Source organism: Narcine bancroftii, chromosome 14 (assembly GCF_036971445.1).
Source record: "Narcine bancroftii isolate sNarBan1 chromosome 14, sNarBan1.hap1, whole genome shotgun sequence".
NCBI classification, from domain to species: domain Eukaryota; kingdom Metazoa; phylum Chordata; class Chondrichthyes; order Torpediniformes; family Narcinidae; genus Narcine; species Narcine bancroftii.
The window spans coordinates 66056861-66080834 of record NC_091482.1 but is presented as its reverse complement, the minus strand read 5'-3'; the positions used below and the strand labels follow the sequence as shown (position 1 = coordinate 66080834).

The window sequence follows — 23974 nt, the reverse complement described above, 5'->3', positions numbered from 1 at the left end:
ATTCATGCAGTTCAAGGAAATAAGAAACCAACAGTGGCTGTTGCTTTAGACACAAAAAAATCCTTTGACAGGGTAGAATGGAATTATTTATTCAAATTATTACAGAGCTTTAATCTATCAGAAAAATATATTAATTGGATTAAAGCATTATATAATGGACCATTGGCAAAGGTCAATGGATATGTATCGAACCAATTTAAATTAAGTAGGTCAACTAGGCAGGGATGTCCATTATCTCCCTCACTGTTCGCTTTAGCAATAGAACCATTGGCAGAACTGATAAAAACAGAAAATAAAATAAAAGGGATAAAAATATAAACCAGCTTATTTGCAGATGACATCATAGTATACTTAACAGAACCAGAAATATCAATAAAAGAATTACATGAGAAATTGAAGGAATATGGAGAAATATCAGGGTACAAGTTCAACGCAAATAAAAGTGAAGTGATGCCAATGAGTAATGGGGATTATACAGAATTATACAGATAACCTTTCCTTTGGAGAATGGGAAAGAAAAGGAATTAAAAGAATAGAAAATTGTTTTTTGGGAAATAATTTATTAACATTTGAACAGTTGAAGTACAAATATGGAATAACTCATGGTACAATGTTTGCATACCATCAACTGAAAGCCTACTTAAAGGATAAATTGGGAAACAGACTGAGATTACCAGAAGGAAGCAGCTTTGAATATGTGATTACAGACACAATGATAATTAAAAGATTTATAACGAACATGTACATCAAGCTGCAAGAGAAGGAAAATGATAAAATAAGCTATAAACCCAAACAAAAGTGGGAAAAAGATTTCAACATAAAGATAAAAAATGAAACATGGGGAAAATTATGTTCTGGAACTATGAAGAATATTATAAACACAAGGTTACCATGCGCAATACAGTATAATTGGTTACACAGGTTATACTATCACGCCCCAAAAGTTAAAAAAATGGGATCCAACATTATCAAATAGATGTTTTTGCTGTCAGAAGGAAATGGGAACAACAGTACATGCAATTTGGGCATGTGAGAAAGTGAAAATGTTTTGGGAAGATCTAAACCAGGTATTAAATAAATCACAAAAAACAACATATCAAAAAATCCAGAGATCTTTCTTCTAAGTAATATAAGTAGTAAGGAATTAGGCCTCAAACTGGATGAAGCGCAAAAAAAGATTTATTATGATCGTCTTAGCAGTAGCAAAAAAATGTATAATGTCAACTTAGAAATCAGAAGAGAGCCTGAGAGTACAGCAATGGTACATGGAAATGAATAAATGTATTCCATTGGAAAAAATAACATACAATTTAAAAAATAAAGTCACAATATTTGAACAAATTTGGGAACCGTACATGGAACATAACAGAGAGGGCTTGCCTCGGACCTCCACCCCCTAAAATTAATAGACAAAATGACTTGATCCAGTGTGTAAAAGGAGATGACACATTTTTCTTGTTTATTTTCATTGTGTGATGACATTGTTTAATGGGTTTGGAGGGGGTGGGAAGGGGGAGGGAAGGTAGGGGGGGAAAAAAGGGGAGAAAATGCCACTGTGTATATTTAAGAGGGAAATATTTGTGTGTATTTTGATTGATATGGTTCACAGTGTGAAAAATAAAAAATTATTTTTAAAAAAGAAATTGCCAAAAGCTCAGATCCATATTGCTACACAATTTCAGAAAATGGACAATTTGAATTCTCCGACAAAATTGTGTTTTCAAAATTTATTGATTGATATTTACTTTAAGCTAACAGCGTTACACAACGCAGTCAAGACTATAAAAGGTGATGACTGTATGAAATGACACAATGCGAATTGAATGCAAACTGACTGGATGTTATATCGTCAGGTTTTGAGTATTCCAATGACTTTCTCAGTTTTGCTAGAACTGATTAAATGAGGACCATTCACAATTTTTGCATAACAAAATATCTTGAAGCAAGGTGGGATCCAATTCCTTCAAAACTGCCTTGAATCGAGCAACCTAATTAAACAATATTTGAATACACATCCATTCAATAATAAATGGGAGCTGGAATGGGCCACCCAGCCCTCCAAGGGTAATCCACAGTTCAAAAGATTCTGACACTCTACCTCAGTTACATTTTCCAACACCTTTTCCATAATCTGTGGTTCTCTTATCAAAGTCAACATTTGTATCACTATGACAGATGATGCTCTAGACCAGTGGTTTTCAAACTTGTCTTTACCACCTTAAGTAATCGCTTTGCCATAGGTGCTCTGTTGGGATTGATTAAGGTGGGATGTGAGTGGGAAGGGAAGGATGAGAATCACTGCTCTAGACCCATTTGTTACTGAAATATTTTGTTTGAGAAAAATTTCCTTTGGAGTTCTGAAACCGTGGGGAGGTGCTTCAAGGGTCGTCTTATTTGGTGAGCAGTTTTCTGAGTTGAATTTAAGGTCTCATCTTTGTATCTGGTGTATAAGACAACTCCTGATTTTTGAGCATTTTGCGGGTCATCTTATACGCCAAAATACATGGTAAATTTAAAAAAAACTTTCCTCCCTTCACTTTGTGGAGATGTAGCTTCACAATTTCAAAGAATATCATATCTTTACAGGCACATTCCTACAGTGTACTTGGCCTTAACACATGTTGGATAAGAAATACTCCGTTTCTAACAATGTCTAACAACTTGTTGAAATTCAAAAGATATTAAATACTTATTTTATCTGTCAAATGGCAAAATAAAATATTTTCTGAAGTACTTAAATGCATAATCGCCACCTGGCAGCTTTCGACCAAGACATGGAATTAGAGGGCCCTATTGCCCACCACATTTGTTCCTTGAGCAAGGTGGCGGGGATGACTGATGTGTAACACAATCCCATTCAAGTGAACAGGGTCACCAGTTGGGATCAATTTGTTTTGGCTTCAGTTTTTGTAAGGTGTTTAACTTCTAGGAATTTGAGACTTTGCTTCTTTTAAAATGATTCATAGAATCGTCTGAATCCAGTTGAACTGCTTTTCAAGATCTCAACCCTAAAAATAAAAAAGAAATTATGCATTGGAAGTAAAATAGAAATACTTAGTTGATCAGAAAGTATCCATAGAAAGAGAAACGGGGTAAATGTTTCACTTCTGAGACCATCAGATGTGGAAAAGAGGGAAAGCACATTTGTTTCCAGTAGATGAGAAAGGGATGGGTTGAATAAAGGGAACACCTCTGATCATCTTTGACCATGATCGCCTTGCCTTTGAACTGGATTTGGCCATGAGAGCCAAACCCACGGTTGTGTTCAGATATTAATACTCTCACTACTTGAAAGCCAATAAGTGAGACAAAAGCCCTCCCAGAATTAGTCCTCTCATCCCAATGACAGGGCCAAGGATCACAAAATGATGAGATCAATTTTATTTGACACTACATCAGGGATTGAATGGAGCAATATCATACTGTAAATTTGCTGAGCTTAATGGGATATACATACTTAGAAAATCTCCTCTAATGCTTTAGGAAGTGCATGTTTCACATTTGCCTGTTGTGTAGTAATGACTGATTGCTGTATAGTAATAACAAAAAAATTGACTTTCATAATTTGCAAATTTTTAACTAATAATACAGACTGAGTAAAAATGCTCACTGACTGAAATTACACCTTTAAAACTGGGAAAATTTAAGGTTAAGTTGAGGGGGTTCTTGTTTTGTTATTGAGCCTCTTGGCTCATCCCTCCCCGAGAACACTTCATTCCAGACACATGACTTCCCAAATTCCGCTAACTCGAGCATTGCAGCCATTTATTCTGTTCATCCATTGCCTTGCAAAATCTGCTACAGAAAAATAAAAACCTGACATCCAGTACCAGTGTGGATTGGTAGGTGCCGGAGAAGTGAATTTTATGTTTATGGTTGCTTGAGATTGAGTGTTGTGTGGATTGGTGAAATGACCACTGGGGTGGGGGGAGGTCAATTTTAAACATTTTTTCTTCCTATTTACTTTCCAGACTTTTTTTTGGCCGGTGGCTTGAAGCTAACCGTTGCTTGAATTCTGGATAATAGTGATTTTACTGTAGTAACAATGCCCTGGGATTCTTGTCTTAATGAAATAGATTGACAAAGCTTGCAGGCACCATGGACTTCCACCTACCTTGGACCTCACAGGTCCCAGCAAGAATTAAATCTGGATAAATATTTATAAGTATATGGTCCAGCAACAACACATTTCTCTACATTACATTGCAGAAAAACAAGTCAAAACATCAATACATGCCACTCAAGTACTACCAGAATCATGTGAATTACTGTGGAGATTATGACCGGAATCTATGGTATAATGAGTGCAAGTTAAACCAGTAGCAGCCCCAACATTAATGAACAATTTACCAATTCTGGAGCCTTACAGGTATTTATGGCATACATGACTGCTGTGCAAGCATCCAATCCATTAGAGAAGTTTTGTGTAAAAGTAGCAGTTTGAAATATTCCACCCTGTCTCTTGCAGATAACAACAGAAACTTTTAAAATGTGATGAGAGTTTTTGTTTCAAGCAATTAATTCCTGACTTCCATCGCTCATTGGGTGGAACAATGTTGGGCTATTCTAATATAGACAATTCCCTTCTCTTTAATTACCTTGGCTAACTGTCCAGTCATTTCTCAGGAGGCACTTGTCTAAATGTTGCATTCATTATGGGAGGAAATGTTTGTATATGTCCACATGTCATCACTTTGACCCTCAAGGAATTCCAAAAAGGGTTCTTTTCTTTAACCCCTTTAGCCCAAATCATTATTAGTCACTGGTCTGCAAATTTTTTCCTTGTATTTTCAGCCCAAGGAATGAAATGGAACAGTTGCTGGAGTTAGATTGGAAATATAACATCTGCAACATTGCACCTCAACTTCCTCGGTGGGTAAAAGACGTTGCCCTAATGCATTGAGGCACATCCTGAGTTCTGACGAAAAGCCTTTGACCAGAACCGTGAACTCCGTTCCTCTTCCCGCAGGTGAGACCTGACCAGCTGAGTATTTCTAGATTTTTTTAATACATTTGCAGCATCTTCATGTTTTTTTTAAATTAATTGCTGAAATGTAGATCTGAATGTGCTAGACTTAGCCCAGGCATCCAAGAGAACAAAAGGGGAATTAACTTGGTTTGTTGCACTGGATTGCTAGGCAGTGAACATGTATAATGATTACAAAATGGATTAGATTTCGTTTTGCTAACTCCCCCGTCCGCTGTGTTAACTTGTGAAGCTCAAACATCTGATTAAAGGATTGTACAAGTGATTCTTCAACTCTGTTAAACTAGAAAATTGCGCAGCACCTACTTCAGACCAACCTACCTTTGTTGACATTTCAAATTTAAACAGCCTTGGCAGCCCTCGAGCCTGTGCCACCCAATTACACCCAATTGACCTACAACCCAGTACGGTTTGAATGGTGGGAAGAAACCCATGCAGATGCAGAGAGAACGTACAAACTCCTTACAGACATCACTGGATTCGAATCCCGGTTGCTGGAGCTGCTGTGCCACCTGCAGAATAACAATTTACTGAGCTAGGTTTTACTGTATCAAGCAATCATTCACTTACATTGATATTAATAATGGACTGGAGTGTTCTGACACATAGAACAGTATAGCCCATGATGTCTAAATTAAACTAAAACTCAACTGTTTGCACATGATACACATCCTTCTTTTCCCTGAATATTGTAAACAGAATACTTATAGGGTTTGCAGTTGTCACCAACAAATGAAATAGAACACAGAATATTACAGCACAGAACAGGCCCTTTGCCCTCAACGTTGTGCTGATCTATATATATTCCTACCTAAAAAAAAACCCCAAACTAAACCCTTTCTACCTCATAACCTATTTTTCCGTCCCTGTCTAAGAGTCTCGGGGCAGTGGGGACCGTCGGGGCAGCGAGAACTGTCGGGCCACCGGGAGCAATGATAAACAAGAGTTGCTTAAATTGGTCCACAAGTAAACACATATTTCAGAGCTCCAAAACACAGTACCAGCCCTGGACATGGGTCAGTGAAGGAGTTTGTCCAGGGCAGTGGTTCTCAACCTTTTTCTTTCCACTCACATACCACTTTGAGTATTCCCTAGGCCATCGGTGCTCTGTGATTAGTAAGGGATTGCTTAAGGTGGGGTGTGAGTGGGAAAGGAAGGTTGAGAATCACTGCTCTAGACCCAATTGTTACTGAAATATTTTGCTTTAGAAAAATGGTTATTGGCCCATTTTCTTTGGAGTTCTGAAATCGTGCACAGAACGAGTCAATTAGGTACGATTAAAACAGGGGTTTTCAAGCTTTTTCTTTCCAACCACATATGGTTGAGAACCACTGGTCTATGGAAAATGAACCGTAACCATTTTGGGTTGAAATCCTTTTTCAGAAAAGGGCTTCAATCCAAACACTGTTGATTTTCCATGGATGGCTGCCTGATTGGAGTCCCTCTATTGTCTTGTTTGCTCAAGGGATGTAGCATGAATAAAAGCTCTCACGACTGGAGGGAGAACAAATGCTTTTATTAGCTTATAAGTATGGGGAGGGTCTCATGTTGGTCTTAGGAAAGATTCTGGGTTTAGGCAGGAAACCAGGGGACGGAGCCAGCCAAAGTACTACCAGTGAATCCCAGTTCACTGCAAGGTGCTACCACCTGCAATTCTTGTGTTTCACAGTTTGCTCATATTATTTCACCCTTTCTGTGGTGCAGATGTTCATAATTAACCCCCTTCCAAAAAAAAATCAATATATTTTGGGGTGTGGTGGGGGATGAAAAACATGATCTCGGCATAACTGTTATCCAGTGATTTGCACTTTAGAGGTTTAAGTTGAGCAATAAAGACCCAATGGATATAGTTAAGAGTTGTGCAACGAGATATTGCTTCTTTTTTCTCCCAAGACAGTTTTACCAGTCAGCAGCCGATGGCTTGTCTTTCAGCTAGAGATCCCTTTTATTTAAAAACAAGAAAAATGTACACATAGTTAGGTGTCATAAAATCTCTCCAAACCCTTGATCCCATTTGCCGAAAGGGTAACTCCTTTGTAAATGGTCAGCTTGAGCAGTTCCTTTGGTCGTTCTCACTGCCTGTGGGAAGAAGCTGTTCCTCAGCCTGGTGGTGCTGGCTCTGATCCTCCTGGATCTCTTCCCCGACGGGAGCAACTGAAAGAAACTGTGTGCGGGGTGGAAGGGGTCCTCAATGATTTTGCGGACCTTCTTCACACAACGATCCTAATTGATCACATCAGTGGGGGGGGGGGGGGGGGGTGGAGGGAAACTCTAGTGATCCTCTCTCCCACTCTTATGGTCCTGTGGATTGACCTCTGATCCATTTCTCTCCAGCAACCGTAGCACACTGTGATACAGCCAGCCAAGACATTCTCAATAAAGCTCCTGTAGAAGGTTGACATAATGCCAGTAGCCTTGCCTGCTTTAGTCTTCTCAGAAAGTGCAGTTGCTGTTGTGCCTCCCTGACAAGTGAGGAGATGTGTATACACAATTGGTCAATAGTTAAGTGAACTGCAAGGAACTTGGTGCTCTCCTCTCTCTCCACTATAGTTATTCGTGTGTAGTGGAGGGTGGTCATTCCTGGTCCTCCTGAAGTCCACTATCATCTCCTTAATCTTGTCGATGTGGAGACGTAGGTTGTTACGAGATTTTCCACCTTTTCTCTGCAGTGCGACCCATCATTGTCGCTGATGAGGCCAATTACTGTTGTGTCATCTGCAAACTGAATGGCATGATTGGAGCTGGATCGAGTGATGCAGTCGTGGGACAGTAACGTGAACAGGAATGAACTGAACACACAGCCCTGGGATGCCCTAAATAGTTTATCCCTTATCCTTAGAATGTAAATAGTGACCCCTTGTTCTGGACTTCCCAAGATCAAGAACAATCTTCCTGCATCTAACCTGTCTAGTCTTTTTAAAAAATATTACATTTAGACATACAGCATGGTAACAGGCCACTTCAGTCCACGAATCCATACTACCAAATTTACATCCAATTAATGTCCAACCACCGGTGTGTTTTGAACGGTGAGAGGAAACCGACCCCCCCCCCCCCCCCGGGGGAAACTCATGCAGACATGGGGAGAATGTATAAATTCCTTACAGACAGCACAGGATTCTAACCCTGCTCCCAATTGCTGGCGCTCTAAAGGCACTGCACTAACCACTGCACCACCCCACATTAGAATTTTATATGTCTCAATGGGATCTCTGCTCATTTTCATGGGATCTCTGCTCATTTTCATAAATTCAACTGAATATAACTAGTCTAATGTCCTGCCATCCCAGGAAGCAATCTGATGAACGCCCCCCTCAACTATTGAGATTAGGTGTACACAATAATCAAGGTATGGCCTTCCCCAGGACCCTGCACCACTGCAGTAAGACCTCCCTGCTTCTACATTCAAGACCTCTCACAATAAAAGGCCGTTTACTCTCTTCGCAGAAGAGATCGGGTCAGCTGAGATTGAGATGGAAGGAAATTTAAATTGAGTGTATAAAATTGAGATAAAAGTAAAAGCACGAAGCTGGAGAAACTCAGCGGGACAAACGGTGTCCTTTATAGAGCAAAGAACCATCGTTTAGGGCTTGAGTCCTTCAGGAAGGCATCCATATCTTGAAGAAGGGCTTAAGCTCCAAACACCTTTGCCACGTAAAGGCCCGCTGAGTTTCTCCAGCATCGTGGTTTGACTTCAGTCACGGCGAGTGCAGACTGTTACTTACTTGAGAGCCAAGGCAGGGAATCCGGGAAGATTTAATTGCTCAGAGTAGAGCCAAGAATTGGAGGGTCGCGGGAAAAAGAATCTCCGGGTTGTCTGTGAGGTCTGGCACGACAATCTGGACGAGAAGGTGAGAAATGAGGGGGGAAATGTTTCAGCCAAAGACTTGGAAGTGTTTGAAAAGGTTTTCCAGCAGGAAACCTCAACCAAGAATTCCTTGGAATGGCACACTATATTCCCATGATAATACCATACAGTCCATGAACCCTCTCTCTCTCCCTCTCCCTGTACGTCGTTTGCAACATTTAACTCAACCTACCCCCCCAAAAAAGACAACTTTCTGCACAAATTCAAAATCAGAGCTAATCCCTCTCTCAAACGGGCATCTTTTTTTTAGTGAAGCCAGTATTTTCTTTAATGTTCACAACACTGAAGAAGCCAATTCCGGCTGTTGGAACCCGCTGGCACTAACCGGGTGGGAATCAGATCAAACGGTTCCGCGGTGAGATATGAAAACGCTGTTTCATAGCTCCTTCAGCCTGGCACCGCTTTCCTTCGAGTGCGAACACTCTCTAAGCAGCACTTCCTAGCTAAAGCCCCACCTGGAGCAGGAATCCCTGGATGATTTCTCTTCTTCCATCCGCATTCCAGCACCCAAGAGCCCTGAGCCCAAAGGTGAAGCCCCCAGACCCCGTGCAGAACATTAAACCGGGTGCTGAATACGCTGGGAAGCAGTTGTATAACAAAGAACTGTCATGTCTTTTATAGCTGCTTCTGTGGGGGGGTGGGGTGGGGGGGGGGGGGGGGAGCCACTTAACTCCAGTGACCGGATCAATATGCACGATTAATTTGAAAAGCATCCACACAAATCAACTCCTCCACAGATAGATAACGCTGTGATCCAGCGTAGTTGCCCGCAGAGGTTTCACTCTTGCAAGCCTCGGGTAATATCTTATTGCAATCAACTTATTTTTTTAAAACAAAAGAACTTCAGCCTTAAAATGTGTGGCTTTGTTCGCTTTTTAGGGGCTACTCACGGTTGGTTGAGGTGGGCAGGTTCCGCAGTGGCTGAGAGATACAGCGGGGTTCTCATCCAATGCAACCGACATTGGATACAATCCGGGGCCCTCTGAAACTGCCGGGAGGGCGGGGTTCGGCTGTCAACAAAGGAGGAGGAGGCCCTTGGCTGGTGATGGACTGCAGGCTAGACCAACCGCCGAGGCGGACGAAATGATGGGTAGAGGGCGGTGCCCAATGAGGTTGGAGCGGGCGGGCGTTTGGCGGCATGGAGGGAAAACACGCCCAATTGGCAAGTTTGCCAGCGTTGCAGATGCGGGAGTCTTGAACCGACTGAGAATGGCTTTGGGGGGTGGGGGCCACAGGTCAGGCAGCATCCTTGGGGTCCAAGTTTCGAGTGGGGAAGGGCGTTGTCTGACCTGCTGAGTCCCGCCAGCCACTCTTTTGTTTGCCAAGTTCAAACCTTGGCTGAATTAATCTCGCCCTCGCACTTCCTTCATTGCTGTGACCTCAAAAGAAACCTGCTCATCTGCTGAGAAACCTGTAGGAAGAGAAATGGGAAATGTCCCCATTTGCTGTTCTTGGCACCGCTGGGCTCAGCCCCGCACGCACAGGTTCGAGCCTGTCCTCTGTGATGGTTTGACTGCCCCCAGAGTGAAACACGATGGAAACATCGGTTCTCTCAAAACCCTTCCGATGCATGAATCTATCCAAATGTCTGTTAAATGTTGTACCCGCCCCTGGATGCTGCTTTCAGCTTCCTGCCACCCTGTGTGAATCTTTCCCCTCAAACCTGGGGGCTCCGGATTCCTCCCACATCTTAGACATGCAGTCGCCATCAATTGCTCCCAGTTGAAAGGTGAATGGTAGAATCTGCGGGCAGTTGATGGAGATAAGGAAAGAATGAAACTAATGTTGGTATGGACCACAATGGGCTGGAGGACCTGTTTCCATCCTATCTTTCTCTCCCATCTCTTCCTCTCTCTCACACACATCTCTTCCTCTCCTGCTCACTCCCTCTCTCTCTCATGCTCATTCTTGCTCTCCCCCATCTCTCTCTCTCTGTCTCTCTCTCTCTGTTTCTGATGGTATATCCATGCCAGTTTAATCCCACCTTCCAGAATTAAATCCAGAGCTCTGCAGGCCATGGGAATTCAAATGCACATGCACTTTCTCTAAGATTGGACAGAGCAAGTATAGAGTTTCCTGGAAGAGATCTCCAACCCTCTTCCACCACCCCCCCCCCCCCCCATCTAACCTGCCTTCACATTGTTTACATCTTCCACCGCCTTCAATGGGATCCCACCACTGGACACATCTTCTTGTCCTATCCTCTTTCACGCTCCAAATGGACCATTACCTTCACAACTCCTGCTTTTTCATCTTCACTAACAACTATCGCTTTTATTGGCATTTACCAATATTCCTGCAACAGGATGTGGAATTATAGAGGATGGCCACTGGGAGGTTCTTGCTGTTGCAAAGGACAGAGCAGAGATGCTCAACGAGGTGATTTCCAATCTGCGTTCAGTCTCCCTAATGTAGAGGAGGCCACCCCGGGAGCCCCAGACCCCTACAAATTTTCAGGTGAAGTGTTCCCTCACTTGAAAGAACTGTTTGGGGCACTGAATGGTGATGGAGGGGGAATGTAGATGCAGGTGTCACATTTGGTGGGGTCACAAGGACATGCTAGGGGTGGGGGAGAGGTTAGTAGGAAGGGAAGAATGGATAAGGGAGTGATGAAGAGACTAATCCAGAGAAGAGAGGGGAAGATGTATCTGGTGGTGGATCTATCTGTGGGGTGACAGAGAATAATATGATGGATGTGGAAGCTGGTGGGTGGGTGGGGGATGATGAGGGTAACCCTATCTCTGTTATGTCGGGCGACGGGACGGGATGAGTATAGGGAAAGGAGGAGATGTGGGTGAGATGGATACCAGAGGAGGAAAAGCCAAGTTTACTGAAGAAGGACATCTCTGATGTTCTGGAATAGAAAGCCTCGTCTGGGCACTAGGTGCAGTGGAGGCGGAGGAATTAAGAGAAAGGTATATGAAAATAGGTAGGATAAAGTAATCTGAACAAGGATTGGAGTAGTGAGACGATGAAGAAACAAATTTTCATTCAGAGCTGGGACCTTAGAACTCCTGGAATTCACTGTTTGAAGAGGTAGTGAAGGAAGGTACAAATCCTCATGAAATCTAAACAGTTTTTGCACGTACACTTCAATTCCCATGATCTGCAGATCCCTGGATTTAATCCTAGAAGATGGGATTAAGCTAGGTGGTCTCCACTACATCGAAGAGACTGGGTGCAGACTGGAAAATCACTTTGTTGAGCACCTTAGTGGGGAGGGTTTTGCCTGTGATGCCCTGGGCTGTGTTCTACCTTTTGCAGGGCTTCATGCTCTGGGGTATTGGTGCCATACCAGCATCGAGTCCACGCTACTGAAGATCCAGCTGCGCTGGGTGGGTCACGTCTCCAGAATGGAGGACCATCGCCTTCCCAAGATCGTGTTATATGGCTAGCTCTCCACTGGCCACCGTGACAGAGGTGCACCAAAGAAAAGGTACAAGGACTGCCTAAAGAAATCTCTTGGTGCCTGCCACGTTGACCACCGCCAGTGGGCTGATCTCGCCTCAAACCGTGCATCTTGGCGCCTCACAGTTTGGCGGGCAGCAACCTCCTTTGAAGAAGACCGCAGAGCCCACCTCACTGACAAAAGGCAAAGGAGGAAAAACCCAACACCCAACCCCAACCAACCAATTTTCCCCTGCAGCCGCTGCAACCGTGTCTGCCTGTCCTGCATCGGACTTGTCAGCCACAAACGAGCCTGCAGCTGACATGGACTTTTTAACCCCTCCATAAATCTTCGTCCGCGAAGCCAAGCCAAAGAAGAAGAGACCATGATGCAGCCGGTCAGCACACTTCCCCCCCACCCCCACCCCCATGTGCCTGTAGAAATTTCTATTTTCATATTTTATAAATTTCTGAATTATCTACTTAAGCCTGGCAGGTGGGGGCTGTACTGTAGAGCCACACAGTAAATTATTAAAATGTTGTTATAAAAACAGCTGTGTTCTCATGGGACACTGAAGCTTCAGAAGAATAGTGGGCAAGCACCTATATGATCCATCCTTTGCTTGCATTCCTGCCTCAGGGCCAAAGGGTGCAGTGTGCAAGACCCATACCTGGATTTATTCTCCTAGAATTTAATTGAACTTTTTAGTGAATGTCTTTACTAAAAAACCAAGCATCAAAGCTGACAAAGATTGATGAGCTTCGAGCATAAATGACACATGTTCTTAAAACCAAGCTTAAATGTCTGCAGCCTCTGGCAAGTTTGAACAGAGAACTTTCACAATACAAAAGCTTGGGAGAATAAGTTTCCTGCATTTATTTCCCTTTCACTCCGCACATGGCATCTTTCAGCTGCTGCTCCCGTCGGAGAATAGATCCAGGAGGATCAGAGCCAGCACCACCAGGATGAGGAACACCTTCTTCCCACGGGCAGTGAGAAAGCTGAACGACCAGAGGAATACACAATATACACAATATTTGTATGTATAAATACGTGTCCTGCGTATGTTTTGTTTCTCTGTATGTGTGTATGTCTTGTTGAGTGTCTGAATGTTTTGTTGGGTTGTACTTGTACAATTGGATGACAATAAGCTTGACTTGACTTGAGAAGTACAGACATATCTTTGCTCCTGGAATATTGTTCTGGTTAGGGGAGTCCAGGGAGGTTCAAGAGTCAGATGTGTTGGGGAAAAAAAGCTGTTCTTAAACCTAGAGGACTGGACCAGGCATTTGTACCTCTTACCTGAAAGTGGCAGTGAGAAGAGAGCATGGCCAGTGTGATGGGGATCCTTTATAACATTGGCTTCTTTCTTGAGGCAGCGCGCGTCCAATGAATGGGGCAGTGACCAGGATGGGCACTCACATTTCCAGACCAGGCTGTGATGCAGCCGATCAGTGTCCTTTTCCCAGAATATTGACAAACAGTTCCAAACTAAAATATTGGCTCTCTGTGGACCTCCAGCCACACTTTATTCACTACAGCAGGATAGGGAAAGATGGAAAGTTGAGTAGAGCATTGACTGCCTGCTTATTGTTCATACCTTGACGAAGGGCTCAGGCCTGAAACGTTGCTTATGTTACTCACACCGCTGTGTGACCTGCTGAGTTCCTCCAGCTTTTTATTTAGTTGTTTGTTTTGACCTATTTCTGTTCAGTTACAGCAAGTAATACCGTTGATGCATATGTACATTACATGAGAATAAACTCATTATTATTAGGTGCCGCAAGTTCGCACAGAGCCAGCTCCCCAGGTTCGAATCCAGCACTGACTCTCAGGAGTTTGTCCGTTCTGTCTGCGTGCGTTTCCTCTCACTCTTCAAAAGGGTAGGCCAATTGAGTGTAACTAGGTGGTGGCATGGGCCTGAAATGGCCTGCGACCGTGCTGTACGTCTGCATTTTAAACATTTATAAAGAGAAGGAACATTTACTCCGTGCATCAAGTCCAGCTTAAATGGCAGAAGGCGCAGACCTCTTCCCAAACCAGCCATCTGGCTTCTCCATCCCCATTTACTGAAAGGTCTGCCATTTCTATATTGGCCTCACCAGGAAAACTCAGTTCTCCTCCTTGCAAGTGGGAGCTCTGACCTCCAGGCACTTGGTGGCGCTGGCGGCCGTCTCGCCCGGCATCGCGCTCAGCTGTACGTTTGACCTCCGGAGGCTAAGGGGCGCAATTGGAGGTGAGAAGTCCGCTCCGTCAATGGGACGATTATGACGTTGGGGAGAGTGTCGAATCAAGTGAAAGGCTAGTAGCATTTCAACCAATGGGGTAAAGCGGGAGGCGGGACCGTGTGATGAAGGAAGGGTGGCACGTGGCGCCCGCAGAGCGGACGGAGCGAGGTGAGCTGATGGCGCTTTCGGGGCGCACGGCCGGAGTCTTCGGCCCCTCTGACTGACAGGCACCCCCTGAGCACTAGGCCGGCCTCCTCCCACTTACCCCGGGGCCCGACGCAGGCCGCCGATGCTGGGGAAGGTCGGAGGGAGCCGGTACATAGGCCGGCACGGTTCGGAGTCTGGATGGATGAGGGGGTAAAGAAGGAGGGGGGAATGGGGGAGAGGAGGAGGGGGGGATGGGGGGGAAGAGGAGGAGGGGGGGGAAATGGGGGGAAGAGGAGGGGGGGAAGAGGAGGAGGGGGGGATGGGGGGGAAGAGGAGGGGGGGAATGGGGGGAGGAGGGGGGGGAATGGGGGGAGGAGGGGGGGGAATGGGGGGAGGAGGGGGGGGAATGGGGGGGGAATGGGGGGAGGAGGGGGGGAATGGGGGGAGGAGGGGGGGGGAATGGGGGGAGGAGGAGGGGGGAATGGGGAAGGAGAAGGGGTAATGGGGGAGAAGGGGGAGGGGGAGAGATGGAGGGGTGGGTATGTAAGGGGATGGGGAGAAGAAAAGGGTTAGGTGGAGATGTAGAGAGGAGGGTAGGGGAAAGGTAAGGGGGAGTAGAGGGAGTGGGAAAGAGGGGGGGAGGGGAAGAATGGGGTAACAATTACCACCATTTGGTATGTTTCATCTACTCATCTCAATATTTTTGAAGTACAATGAGGGTCTGTACCTCCTCATTCATTCACTCAGTTTCAAATTTCATCCACCACCTGAGCCTTTCTAATTTTTTTTACTCTTGGCATAAAGCTTTGACCTCTAGATACTCCTATATTTTTTATACTGTATTTATCATCTCTTTCCATGTGTTACTTTAATCCAGCCATTCTCAACTTTTTTTTTTCCACTATGGTCCCCCTTCAACTCAGCTCAAAGTTTATAGAATCCCTTTCCCTGTGTAGCAGGCAAGTTTTGGTTTCTTCTGTACTTCTACCAACCACATGAAAAAGAGAAAAAAATTATGTTGTGGGAAGTGAAAACAAGGCTTTTGCTTATATGTACTGTGCCCCCAGGGGGGGCTATAAGACCCCCATTAAGAATGGCTGATTTAAAGTATACTATTGTAGTGTTACCACGTACTTGTGTAGCTGGAGCAAGTAAGAATTTTAGTGCATATGTACATTGTACTTTTTGTGTACGACAAACTCATTATCATATCTATGCCCTCATAATTTTGTTTTCCTTTATCAGGTTCCCCCCCCCCCCCACCCTCCCCAGCCTTTTCTGTCCAGGAGAAACCATCTCTTAACCTTTCCAGTCCCTCCTCGTAACTCGAGCAAACCATCTTTGATTCCCAGTCAATGTCCTGGCAAAACACTTCAGTTCCCTCCCTCTCCAGTGTAATAATTTTAACTTTTGATTGTCTACAGTTTTTGCTTGAGGTATAATTGACTTTTTATTGCTAGTATTAATTCAGGGGCAGTTATCAGTTATTTTTCTGCTCTGGAAGAGGTAGCGGTGGGATTTTTTTCATGTTTGGTGTAACTTTGTCTCAAGAATTTTTTTCAACTGAACCAGAGCTGCCATATTCTTGGAACCCTCAACAGGTATAGTAGATGGATTTGACAGTAAAAATTGTTAACCTTTACTGTTAAGCATATGAATCCAGAAAAACAAGAAGAACAAATTAATTGAAAATTCCAAATTGTGGATAGATTTGTTGGCCATATTTGAGATCAAGATCTCTCTAGGTGATTAACTTCCTATTTTGTGCTGGGAATTGGCATTTTATGGTTGTCTTTCCCCTTTAATTACATGACCTTTGTTCTTCCATCTAGGTTCAAAAGTTTCCATTGAGTTTGGGCTGTAAATGAAAGATGCCAGGGGAGGCTGGCACAGTGGGTGGCCTGGCTAGCACTGTTTCTGAAGGCTTGGCTTACAGACAATTGCTCCATGGGATCTCTGGTACAGCCCGTTCTCTCAGGCAGCGCTCCGACTGCTGGACTGTCAGGCGCAAGAAGAAATTGAGCAAGAGGTACCAGCGCTTTTTGGAAAGGAAGGCGTTCCTGGAAAGAAAGGGCCTGCTGAGGAGGTGTCGTGTCAAAGAGATGGAGGGCCCAGGAGACCATCCTGTGTGCTTGGGTGGCAGCAGCAATGTTCAGCAGGAAGTCACCGAAGAGCCAAGTGTTTCCGGCATGAATGGTAATTGCACCATTTTTCCCACTGCCTTGCAAACCCTGCCCAGAACTGAATCCACCAAACCCACACTCCCTGCATCCAGCAAGAGAGATCACCTGGCAATCCCACACCCTCCCGAGAGTCCTGGCAGCTGGCTGAGTGCTCCGATTTTTCGCAGGAGGCAGTTGGGAGGCTTCAGCAGTAGTGCCACCAAGTGCGTGGCGATCGACTGCGAGATGGTGGGCACAGGCCCTCGTGGATGCCTCGGTGAGGTGGCCAGATGCAGCATCGTAAACTACCATGGAGTTGTCATCTATGATAAGTACGTGAAACCGTCGGGTCCCATCACTGACTACCGGACAAGATGGAGCGGCATCCGCAAGCACCACATGACAGGTGCAATCGAGTTTGATGTTGCACAGAGGGAGGTGAGTTGCACAGAGAATGGCCTTCTATATACTGGGGTACTGTGTGTCATCCAGGACTTCTTCCTTGAGAAAACAAATGTGCAGGCTTGGAGTCGATGTGGAGAAAGTTCACTTGGTTAATTCTAGAAATGACTGGAAAGAATGTGCTGCCAGCAATGTTAATGGAGGCATGTACAATTCGATCTTTTGAGAGATGATTAGTTAGGTATATGGAACTGAGAAAAATGGAGGGTTTTAGGCAGTTGTAGATTATTGGGCCAGCACAACACTGAGCTGAAGGGTCTGTACTGTGCTGTTAATTTCTGTTTCGGCACTGAGACCCTCATCAAAAGTGCTGAAAATTGGGCGCCTGTAAAATGTGGTGTGGGGGGGGAGGCGGAACAGTGCAAGAAGTAATCGGTGAATACAGGTAAGAGGGTAGAAGAGTGAGAAGCTGAGAAGTGGTAGGGGGAGAAGGCAGAGCTGTTCCAGATGAGGGGCCATAGGTTTAGGATAGTTGATCTATCTACTTTTTCCAACTTGATCAGCAGACGAAGCTTACCTGCTGCTATGCTGAAGCCTGCAACAAGAGTTTGTGGAAGTTGGTTCTTTGCCAACAAACTGCTATTGAAAATTAAATTAACCAACCTACATGAAATGATTAGAACCATAGATTACAGCACAAAAAACAGGCCCTTGGGCCTTGATAGTCTGTGCAAAACTATAATTCTGCCTCATCCCACTGACCTGCATCCAGTCTATAAGTCCTCCATACCCCTCCATCCTGCACTCACCACTTCAGATGGCAGCTTGTTCCACACCCCCACCACTCTCTGTATGAAGAAGTCCCTGCTAATGTTCCTCCTCAACCTTTTCCCCTTTCATCTTGAACCTATGTGCTCTGGTTTGTATCTCACCTAACCTCAAGGATTATCAGGATTATTGATGCAGGAACAGCAGAGGTTAAGGAGTGTGATGTTAAATGGGAAGATAAATCTGAGAGTGAATATTGACTGCAGTGGTAATATTTTTAATTTCTGTGTTCTCTCAGATTATGAAGATTCTAAAGGGCAAAGTTGTCGTTGGCCACGCATTGCACAATGACTTTAAAGTTCTGAAGTATTTTCATCCGAGATCACTAAGGAGAGATACAAGTAAGATGCCACTCTTGAAGAAGGTGGCTGGATTTCCAGTAAGAGGGTCTGTGTCTCTGAAGAGCCTTGCAAAGCAGCTTCTGAACAAATCCATACAGGTGAGCGGCAACAGGTTTTTCCCTTGTTACAAGGCTTAAAGTTCATGCTGCAGGACTGCATCCTGGCCTGCTGGGGGCAGCAGAACTGAAATGAAAACACAGGAGATGCTGGAGGAACTCTGCGGGTCTCACGGTGTCCATAGGAGGTAAAGGTATATTACCAAGGCTTGAGGTTATATAGTTTTGGGCTTGAACCCTTCTTCAAGGTTTAAGTAAAAAGCAGGCAGGCACCTGAATTAAAAGGCTAGGAAGGAAAAAAAGAAAGGACCAGAGGAGGAGTGCAACCCAACAGATAAAATGTCTTAATTGGATATGACCAGGATGTTAGGGGAGAGGAAAGGTGAGAATTGATGAGGGGCAGGGGGGGTGATCACAGCAGAACTTAAGTACCGGTCCCTATCCAGGCTTCTTGATGATGAGTTGAGATTCACTCAGTCCGCCTCAAGCAAAACTCTCCCTTTCCTCAATCTTTCTGTCTCCATTTTGGGAGACAGACTCTTGACAGATATCTTCTACAAACCCACAAACTCACACAGCTACCTTGACTACACCTCTTCACACCCTGTACTCAAAATCAATTCTTACCTTTCCTCGTCGTATTCAATTAACACTTTGTGTTTGTAAGGCAGGGCTTCCCAAACTCTTTAGCTCACAGAACCCTTTTGGGGAGTACTTGGAAATTGCGGAACCCCAATTACAGTTTAAAAGTCCTAGTGTATACACATGCATTGTAAGAAAGCAAATGAACTCAGTCACAATTAACTACCACCTGGGCCCTAGGCTGTGCTTTAGTAAGGCCCCCTGACTTTGCCCCGCACAGGCCCAGGCTACACTCCGGTGCCCCTCGATCCCCACCACATGCTTGGCTATCATTGCCTCCCTCACTCCCTGATGCAGCCTGGGCTTCCCCCGCACTCCCTACCGTGTTTGAGAAACGCTGCTGTAAGGATTTCATTCTTTCCTCTCAATTTTTCTGTCTCCATCGATCTGTTACCAGGACGAGGATTTCCACGTCAAATCATCAGAGATGGCCTCCTCCTCCAAACAACGTAGCTTTCCCTTTATCATCGTCCACTTAGCCCTTGCCCGCATATCTTCCATTACCCACACATCTGCCCTGGCCCACAGCATCAAGGACAGGATTCACTTGAACTCACTTCCCACCCCACCAGCATCTATGTCCAACACATCCTCCTCTGTGATTACACCATTGGACCAATCATCCCCTTGGTACCTACCCCTGTGACCACTTACACCCACACTTCCTCACCACTATTTGGGGCCACATTTGAAGCAACATTTCATTTGTGAATCTGTAGGTTCATCCAGTGCTCTTGTTGTGTTCTGTACATGGGAGACACTGGGAGATTGAACCTCAGCTTAGTCTGTCGCGATATCGTGGATCTCCCAGTGGCCACCCCTTCCAATTCCCTTGCTGACATGTCTGTCCATGGGTTTGAGCACTGCCGGACTGAGACCACCTGCAAATTAGAGGAACAGCATTTCATCTTCCGTCTGGGCTCCCTTAACAACTACTTTCTCAGTATCCATTAAAACCGTGACCCCCCCCTCCACCCCAATATGTGCCCCTGCCTCCTTTCCTCTCGTTCTGTCTCCCTCTCTCTTCCTCTTTCACACTCAAAATCAATTCTTACCTTTCCTCGTCATATTCAATTAACACTTTGTGTTTGTTGGTCTAGATTCCTCCCCTCCCAGTCTTCCACCTTTCTCTGTCTTATTGAGGCTCTTTTTGCTTGTAACTTGAAAAAGGACCCAGGCCATAAACATCAGTAATATATCTTTACTTCCTATGGATGCTGGGAGACCGGCTGAGTTCCTCCAGCGTTTGCTGTGTTTTTTTGATGATGATTGGTATATAGCTGGGCTGCCTTTGCCATCCTATTGAGGGGATACCCCATCCATTAGAAAATTCTTCCATACCCATGCCTTTTAGTTTGCCTAGGAATAAGAGAACACATTTTAAGGCACATTATTGCAGAATTATATATTGGACTGCTTTTAATTTCTGGGGTGTGCACGCTTTGTTTCATTGTTAATTGAATTTTTAAATTTAAAATATTTATTATTTAAATTTACCGATACAACACTAATAGGCTCTTCCGGCCCATGAGCCTGTACCGCCCAGATACACCAATCAAGCTACAAGCCTAGAATGATTTTGGAGGGTGGGAGGAAACCAGAGCACTTATTTTAGTTATAAAGTTCTACAGCATGAAAGCACACTCTTTAGTTTGATATTTATCATGTGAAAGCAGCAGAGATTGTTTTAATGTGGCATCGTGTTCAGTGCAGATATTGTGGGCCTCTGTTGTACTGATTTATATTTAGTGCATTGTCCATGCTGACTGTCGAATACCCATTTGTATTAATCCCATTTACCAGCACTTGGTTCCTGTTGCCTTTACCAAGGTGGTTGAAGTGCTTGACTAAATGATTGAAAAATGTGTGTCTGCCTCCACCTCAGTCTTAGATCATTCGACTCTCCAACAATCCTTGGGTGAAAAAAATCCTGCATTTCTTCAAAACCTACTCTTTGGCTCATCCCATGGTTATTTACCCCTCTGGTGTGGGGTTGTTTATTATTGTCCCTCCGTGCCCCTCATAATTTTGTATCCTTTCATTCTTCTCTGCCCTCGGGAGAACTGGGCCAGTCTTTCCTGTTTTTCCTTGTAATTAAGACACTACATCCCAGGTAATATCTTGCTCAATATCGTCTCTACCTGCTCCAGAGCTTTAGCATCCTTTGGTGTGGTGAATAAAATGGACCACAATGTTACAGATGTGGCCTCACTAATAATATATAAAGCTAACCAAGGTCCCTGCTCTTGCATTCTAATTTATGCTAGCTTCTTGTATGCTGCCTTTACCACAGTTTCCAATTGTACTGCTATTTTCAACAAACTTTGGATATATACAAAAATCTCTGTTCCTATAAATCCCCTGGGGCGCTACCATTCATTCATTGGGTATGATCCATACTTATTTAACCTCACAATCTGCACTTATCAGGATCTGCAATACACAAAAGTACTGGAGAAACTCAACAGGTTGCGCAGCATCTATAGGAAGTAAAGAGTAGCTAACATTTTGATCCTGATCCCTTTGTCAAAACATCAACAAAAAGCAGGCAGGTACCTGAATAGCAAGATGCAGGAGAGGAGGGGGGGGAGGATTGGAGGCAAACGAGTAAGAGATCATGGATGGGTCGAAGAGAAAAAAAAGTTGAAGGGATGGAGGGGTGGAAGAGGGTAGACTTTTGAATGGAAAATGAAGGGAGGGGGTGGGGAGCTGGAGAAAAGGAGACGGGATAAGGAAAGAGACGGACTTAGAAGGGTTTAAACTAAACTAGAGAAGTTTATGTTTATGCTTTCTGGTTGGAGAGTGTCCAGAAGGAGTACAAGGTGGCGTTCCTCCAATTTGCTCAGTTTGGTAGTGCAATCTGCCATTGATCAACCTTATTCTGATGAAGAGGCTATCCTCGTTATCCACAGTCACATTAACCTGCTACTCCATTGAGAGTGTTGTTAGTTGAAGGTTGTTTAAGGTTATGCATCATTACCAAGTGAACAGTGCCTCAAATTAAAGCCTTCACCATTTGAAAGAACACTATCAGTGTGTACATCAACTCTGCATGAGATTATACAATTCGAAGGTGGGCTCAGATCTGGTTGGCTCATTTGTGACAGTGCATTCAATGTTAGCCAGGCGAGGAGAGTACCAGAGGCTGCATTGTAACCATCCTATCACAATCATTCAGGTAAACAGCCCAATAAACCATTAAGATTAAGGCTATTTCCTTCTTCATGCAGGAAGCTGTTTCCAGATTTCAACAGAAACTTGGCTGAGATGCAGCTTGCACAAAACAATTGTAATCTTCATCACCTATGCAGGATTTGGCCTGACAACAGGTGGATGCTGAATTGGCTGAGTTTCACTTGCTGATCAAGCCTATACAAAACTAGTTTAACAGCTAGCCCTGGTACAGCTGAGTCTATAATCTCTGGCAATTAAAATGCCAGTTGACGTGTAAATATCGGTTATTGAGCAAGCCCAGTTTGAACAATTTTGATATATCAGAATCCCAGCCACAATCCAGGGATAAACTTGGGGCCAAGTTAGATATCAACTTATGCCAAGTTGATTGGTCTTCTCCAAAGTAGCAATTATGCATTTTAGTTGACCCAAATACTTTTCTCCAGTTTCCATTAGACCCCCAATCTTTCCCTATTGCTTGCCTTTTCCTTCTGTCTCCCTTCAGTGCCAAAAATACCCTGCCTCTCCCAATTGATTCTCACCTGTCTTCCTTATTATATCCAATTAACACCTTTTGTCTGTTGGTTTGTACTTCTCTCGCAGCCTTTTAATTCAGGCGCTGCCCTGCTTTTTGTACCTACAGAAGGATTCTGGGCCAAAACTTTGTTCTATCTTTACCTCCTGTGGATGCTGCAGGACCTGTTGAGTTCCTCCAGCATTTGATTTTTCGTTAGAATCACAGCGTCTGCAGACTTTTGTGTTTCTCTCCCAAGTGTTTTATAACCATGAAGTACAGTTACTCTTGTAATGTTGCAAATATGGCATCCAGCAAGATCATACAGTGTTAACAACAATCACTCATTGAAGGATAAATGTTGACCTAAACACTTGGATGTCCCTCGTGCTTCCTGAAGTATTGCCCTAATGTCTTTACTTGAGAGTAAGAGGGATTTAGGCTAATTATCACCTCAAACAGCCCTCAGTAGCTGCATTGTTACTGATGTCCCTACAGATAGGGATCTAATATTCAGTCAATCCCATACAGGAACATTCCTGCTCCCAACATTAGGGCTGGCTTGCAACCATGGAACTCCAACCCCTGTCCTCTTCAGAGTGAATAATTTGGTCAGGGTTGTTGCAATGGTCAGGGAAGTTACCCACCTTCCCTCCTGATTTGCTCTTGTTTTCTCTTGTGACAGGTTGGCTGGGATGGCCACTGTTCTGTTGAAGATGCCTACACCTCGATGCAATTGTACCGACTAGTGGAGGCTCGGTGGGAGCAGAAACTGCACAAAAAGTTGTTGACAAAACACGATCACACAACATCTGATGCAAGCTCTGAAATCAGTCACTACATGGATGACCAGTATTGGCCTGCTGAACTACAGGAAGAATTGTATAGTGTGGGAACAGGCCCTTCAATCCAAGGTGCCAACATTGACCAAATTACCCTACCCACACTTGTCCCGACTGCCTGTGTTTGGCCCACATCACTCTAAGCCCATTATATCCATGTCTTTTCAACTTGTTCTGAAATATTGCAATAGTACATGCCTCAACTACCTCCTTTGGCAGCCCATTCCATACCACCCTCTGTGGGATGGGGGAGTTACTCCTCCAATTCCTGTTAAATTTCTCTCCCCTTGTTTTAAACCTATGTCCTCTGGTTACCGATCACTAGTAAAAGACTTTATGCTTTCACCGGAGCTACTTCTCTCACGATTTTGTATATCTCAAAGAACACCCCTCAT

At 44.3% G+C, this 23974-nt stretch overlaps 2 protein-coding genes across 18 annotated transcripts in view; one reads left to right on the top strand and one right to left on the bottom strand.

Annotated features, from left to right (window-relative positions):
• Positions 1–23974, bottom strand: part of LOC138749945 (kelch-like protein 25) — a 53934-nt gene that overhangs the window by 28247 nt on the left and 1713 nt on the right. For 4 of the 14 annotated variants that reach the window (XR_011348964.1, XR_011348959.1, XM_069912036.1 and 1 more), the window contains exon 1: positions 9746–10252. The exons of 1 other annotated variant lie outside the window; for it this stretch is intronic. The gene's annotated coding sequence lies outside the window, so the exon portion shown is untranslated. Of the gene's footprint in view, positions 1–5453; positions 5500–8712; positions 8827–9745; positions 10253–13742; positions 14193–18541; positions 19931–20104; positions 20409–23384; positions 23510–23974 lie in introns of those variants that run through there. 9 more of the 14 variants (XR_011348962.1, XR_011348961.1, XR_011348963.1 and 6 more) reach the window with 9 other exon arrangements.
• Positions 14543–23929, top strand: LOC138749946 (apoptosis-enhancing nuclease-like). Of its 4 annotated transcripts, none has more exons than XM_069912038.1 (4): positions 14543–14639; positions 16451–17218; positions 18249–18449; positions 23423–23929. In XM_069912038.1, the coding sequence occupies exons 2-4, from the start codon at positions 16490–16492 to the stop codon at positions 23720–23722; spliced, it is 1230 nt and encodes a 409-aa protein (XP_069768139.1). In that variant the 5' UTR covers positions 14543–14639; positions 16451–16489; the 3' UTR covers positions 23723–23929. The 4 variants fall into 4 exon arrangements, with proteins under 4 accessions (XP_069768139.1, XP_069768140.1, XP_069768142.1 ...); XM_069912039.1 differs by lacking the exon at positions 14543–14639 and adding an exon at positions 14647–14828; XM_069912041.1 differs by lacking the exon at positions 14543–14639 and adding an exon at positions 16091–16219.

Coding starts and splice junctions, on each gene's coding strand:
- LOC138749946 (XM_069912038.1), top strand. CDS start 16,490: ATGCCAGGGGAGGCTGGCACAGTGGGTGGCCTGGCTAGCACTGTTTCT. Junction 17,219..18,248: donor TTGATGTTGCACAGAGGGAG/GTGAGTTGCACA, acceptor GTGTTCTCTCAG/ATTATGAAGATTCTAAAGGG. Junction 18,450..23,422: donor TTCTGAACAAATCCATACAG/GTGAGCGGCAAC, acceptor CTCTTGTGACAG/GTTGGCTGGGATGGCCACTG.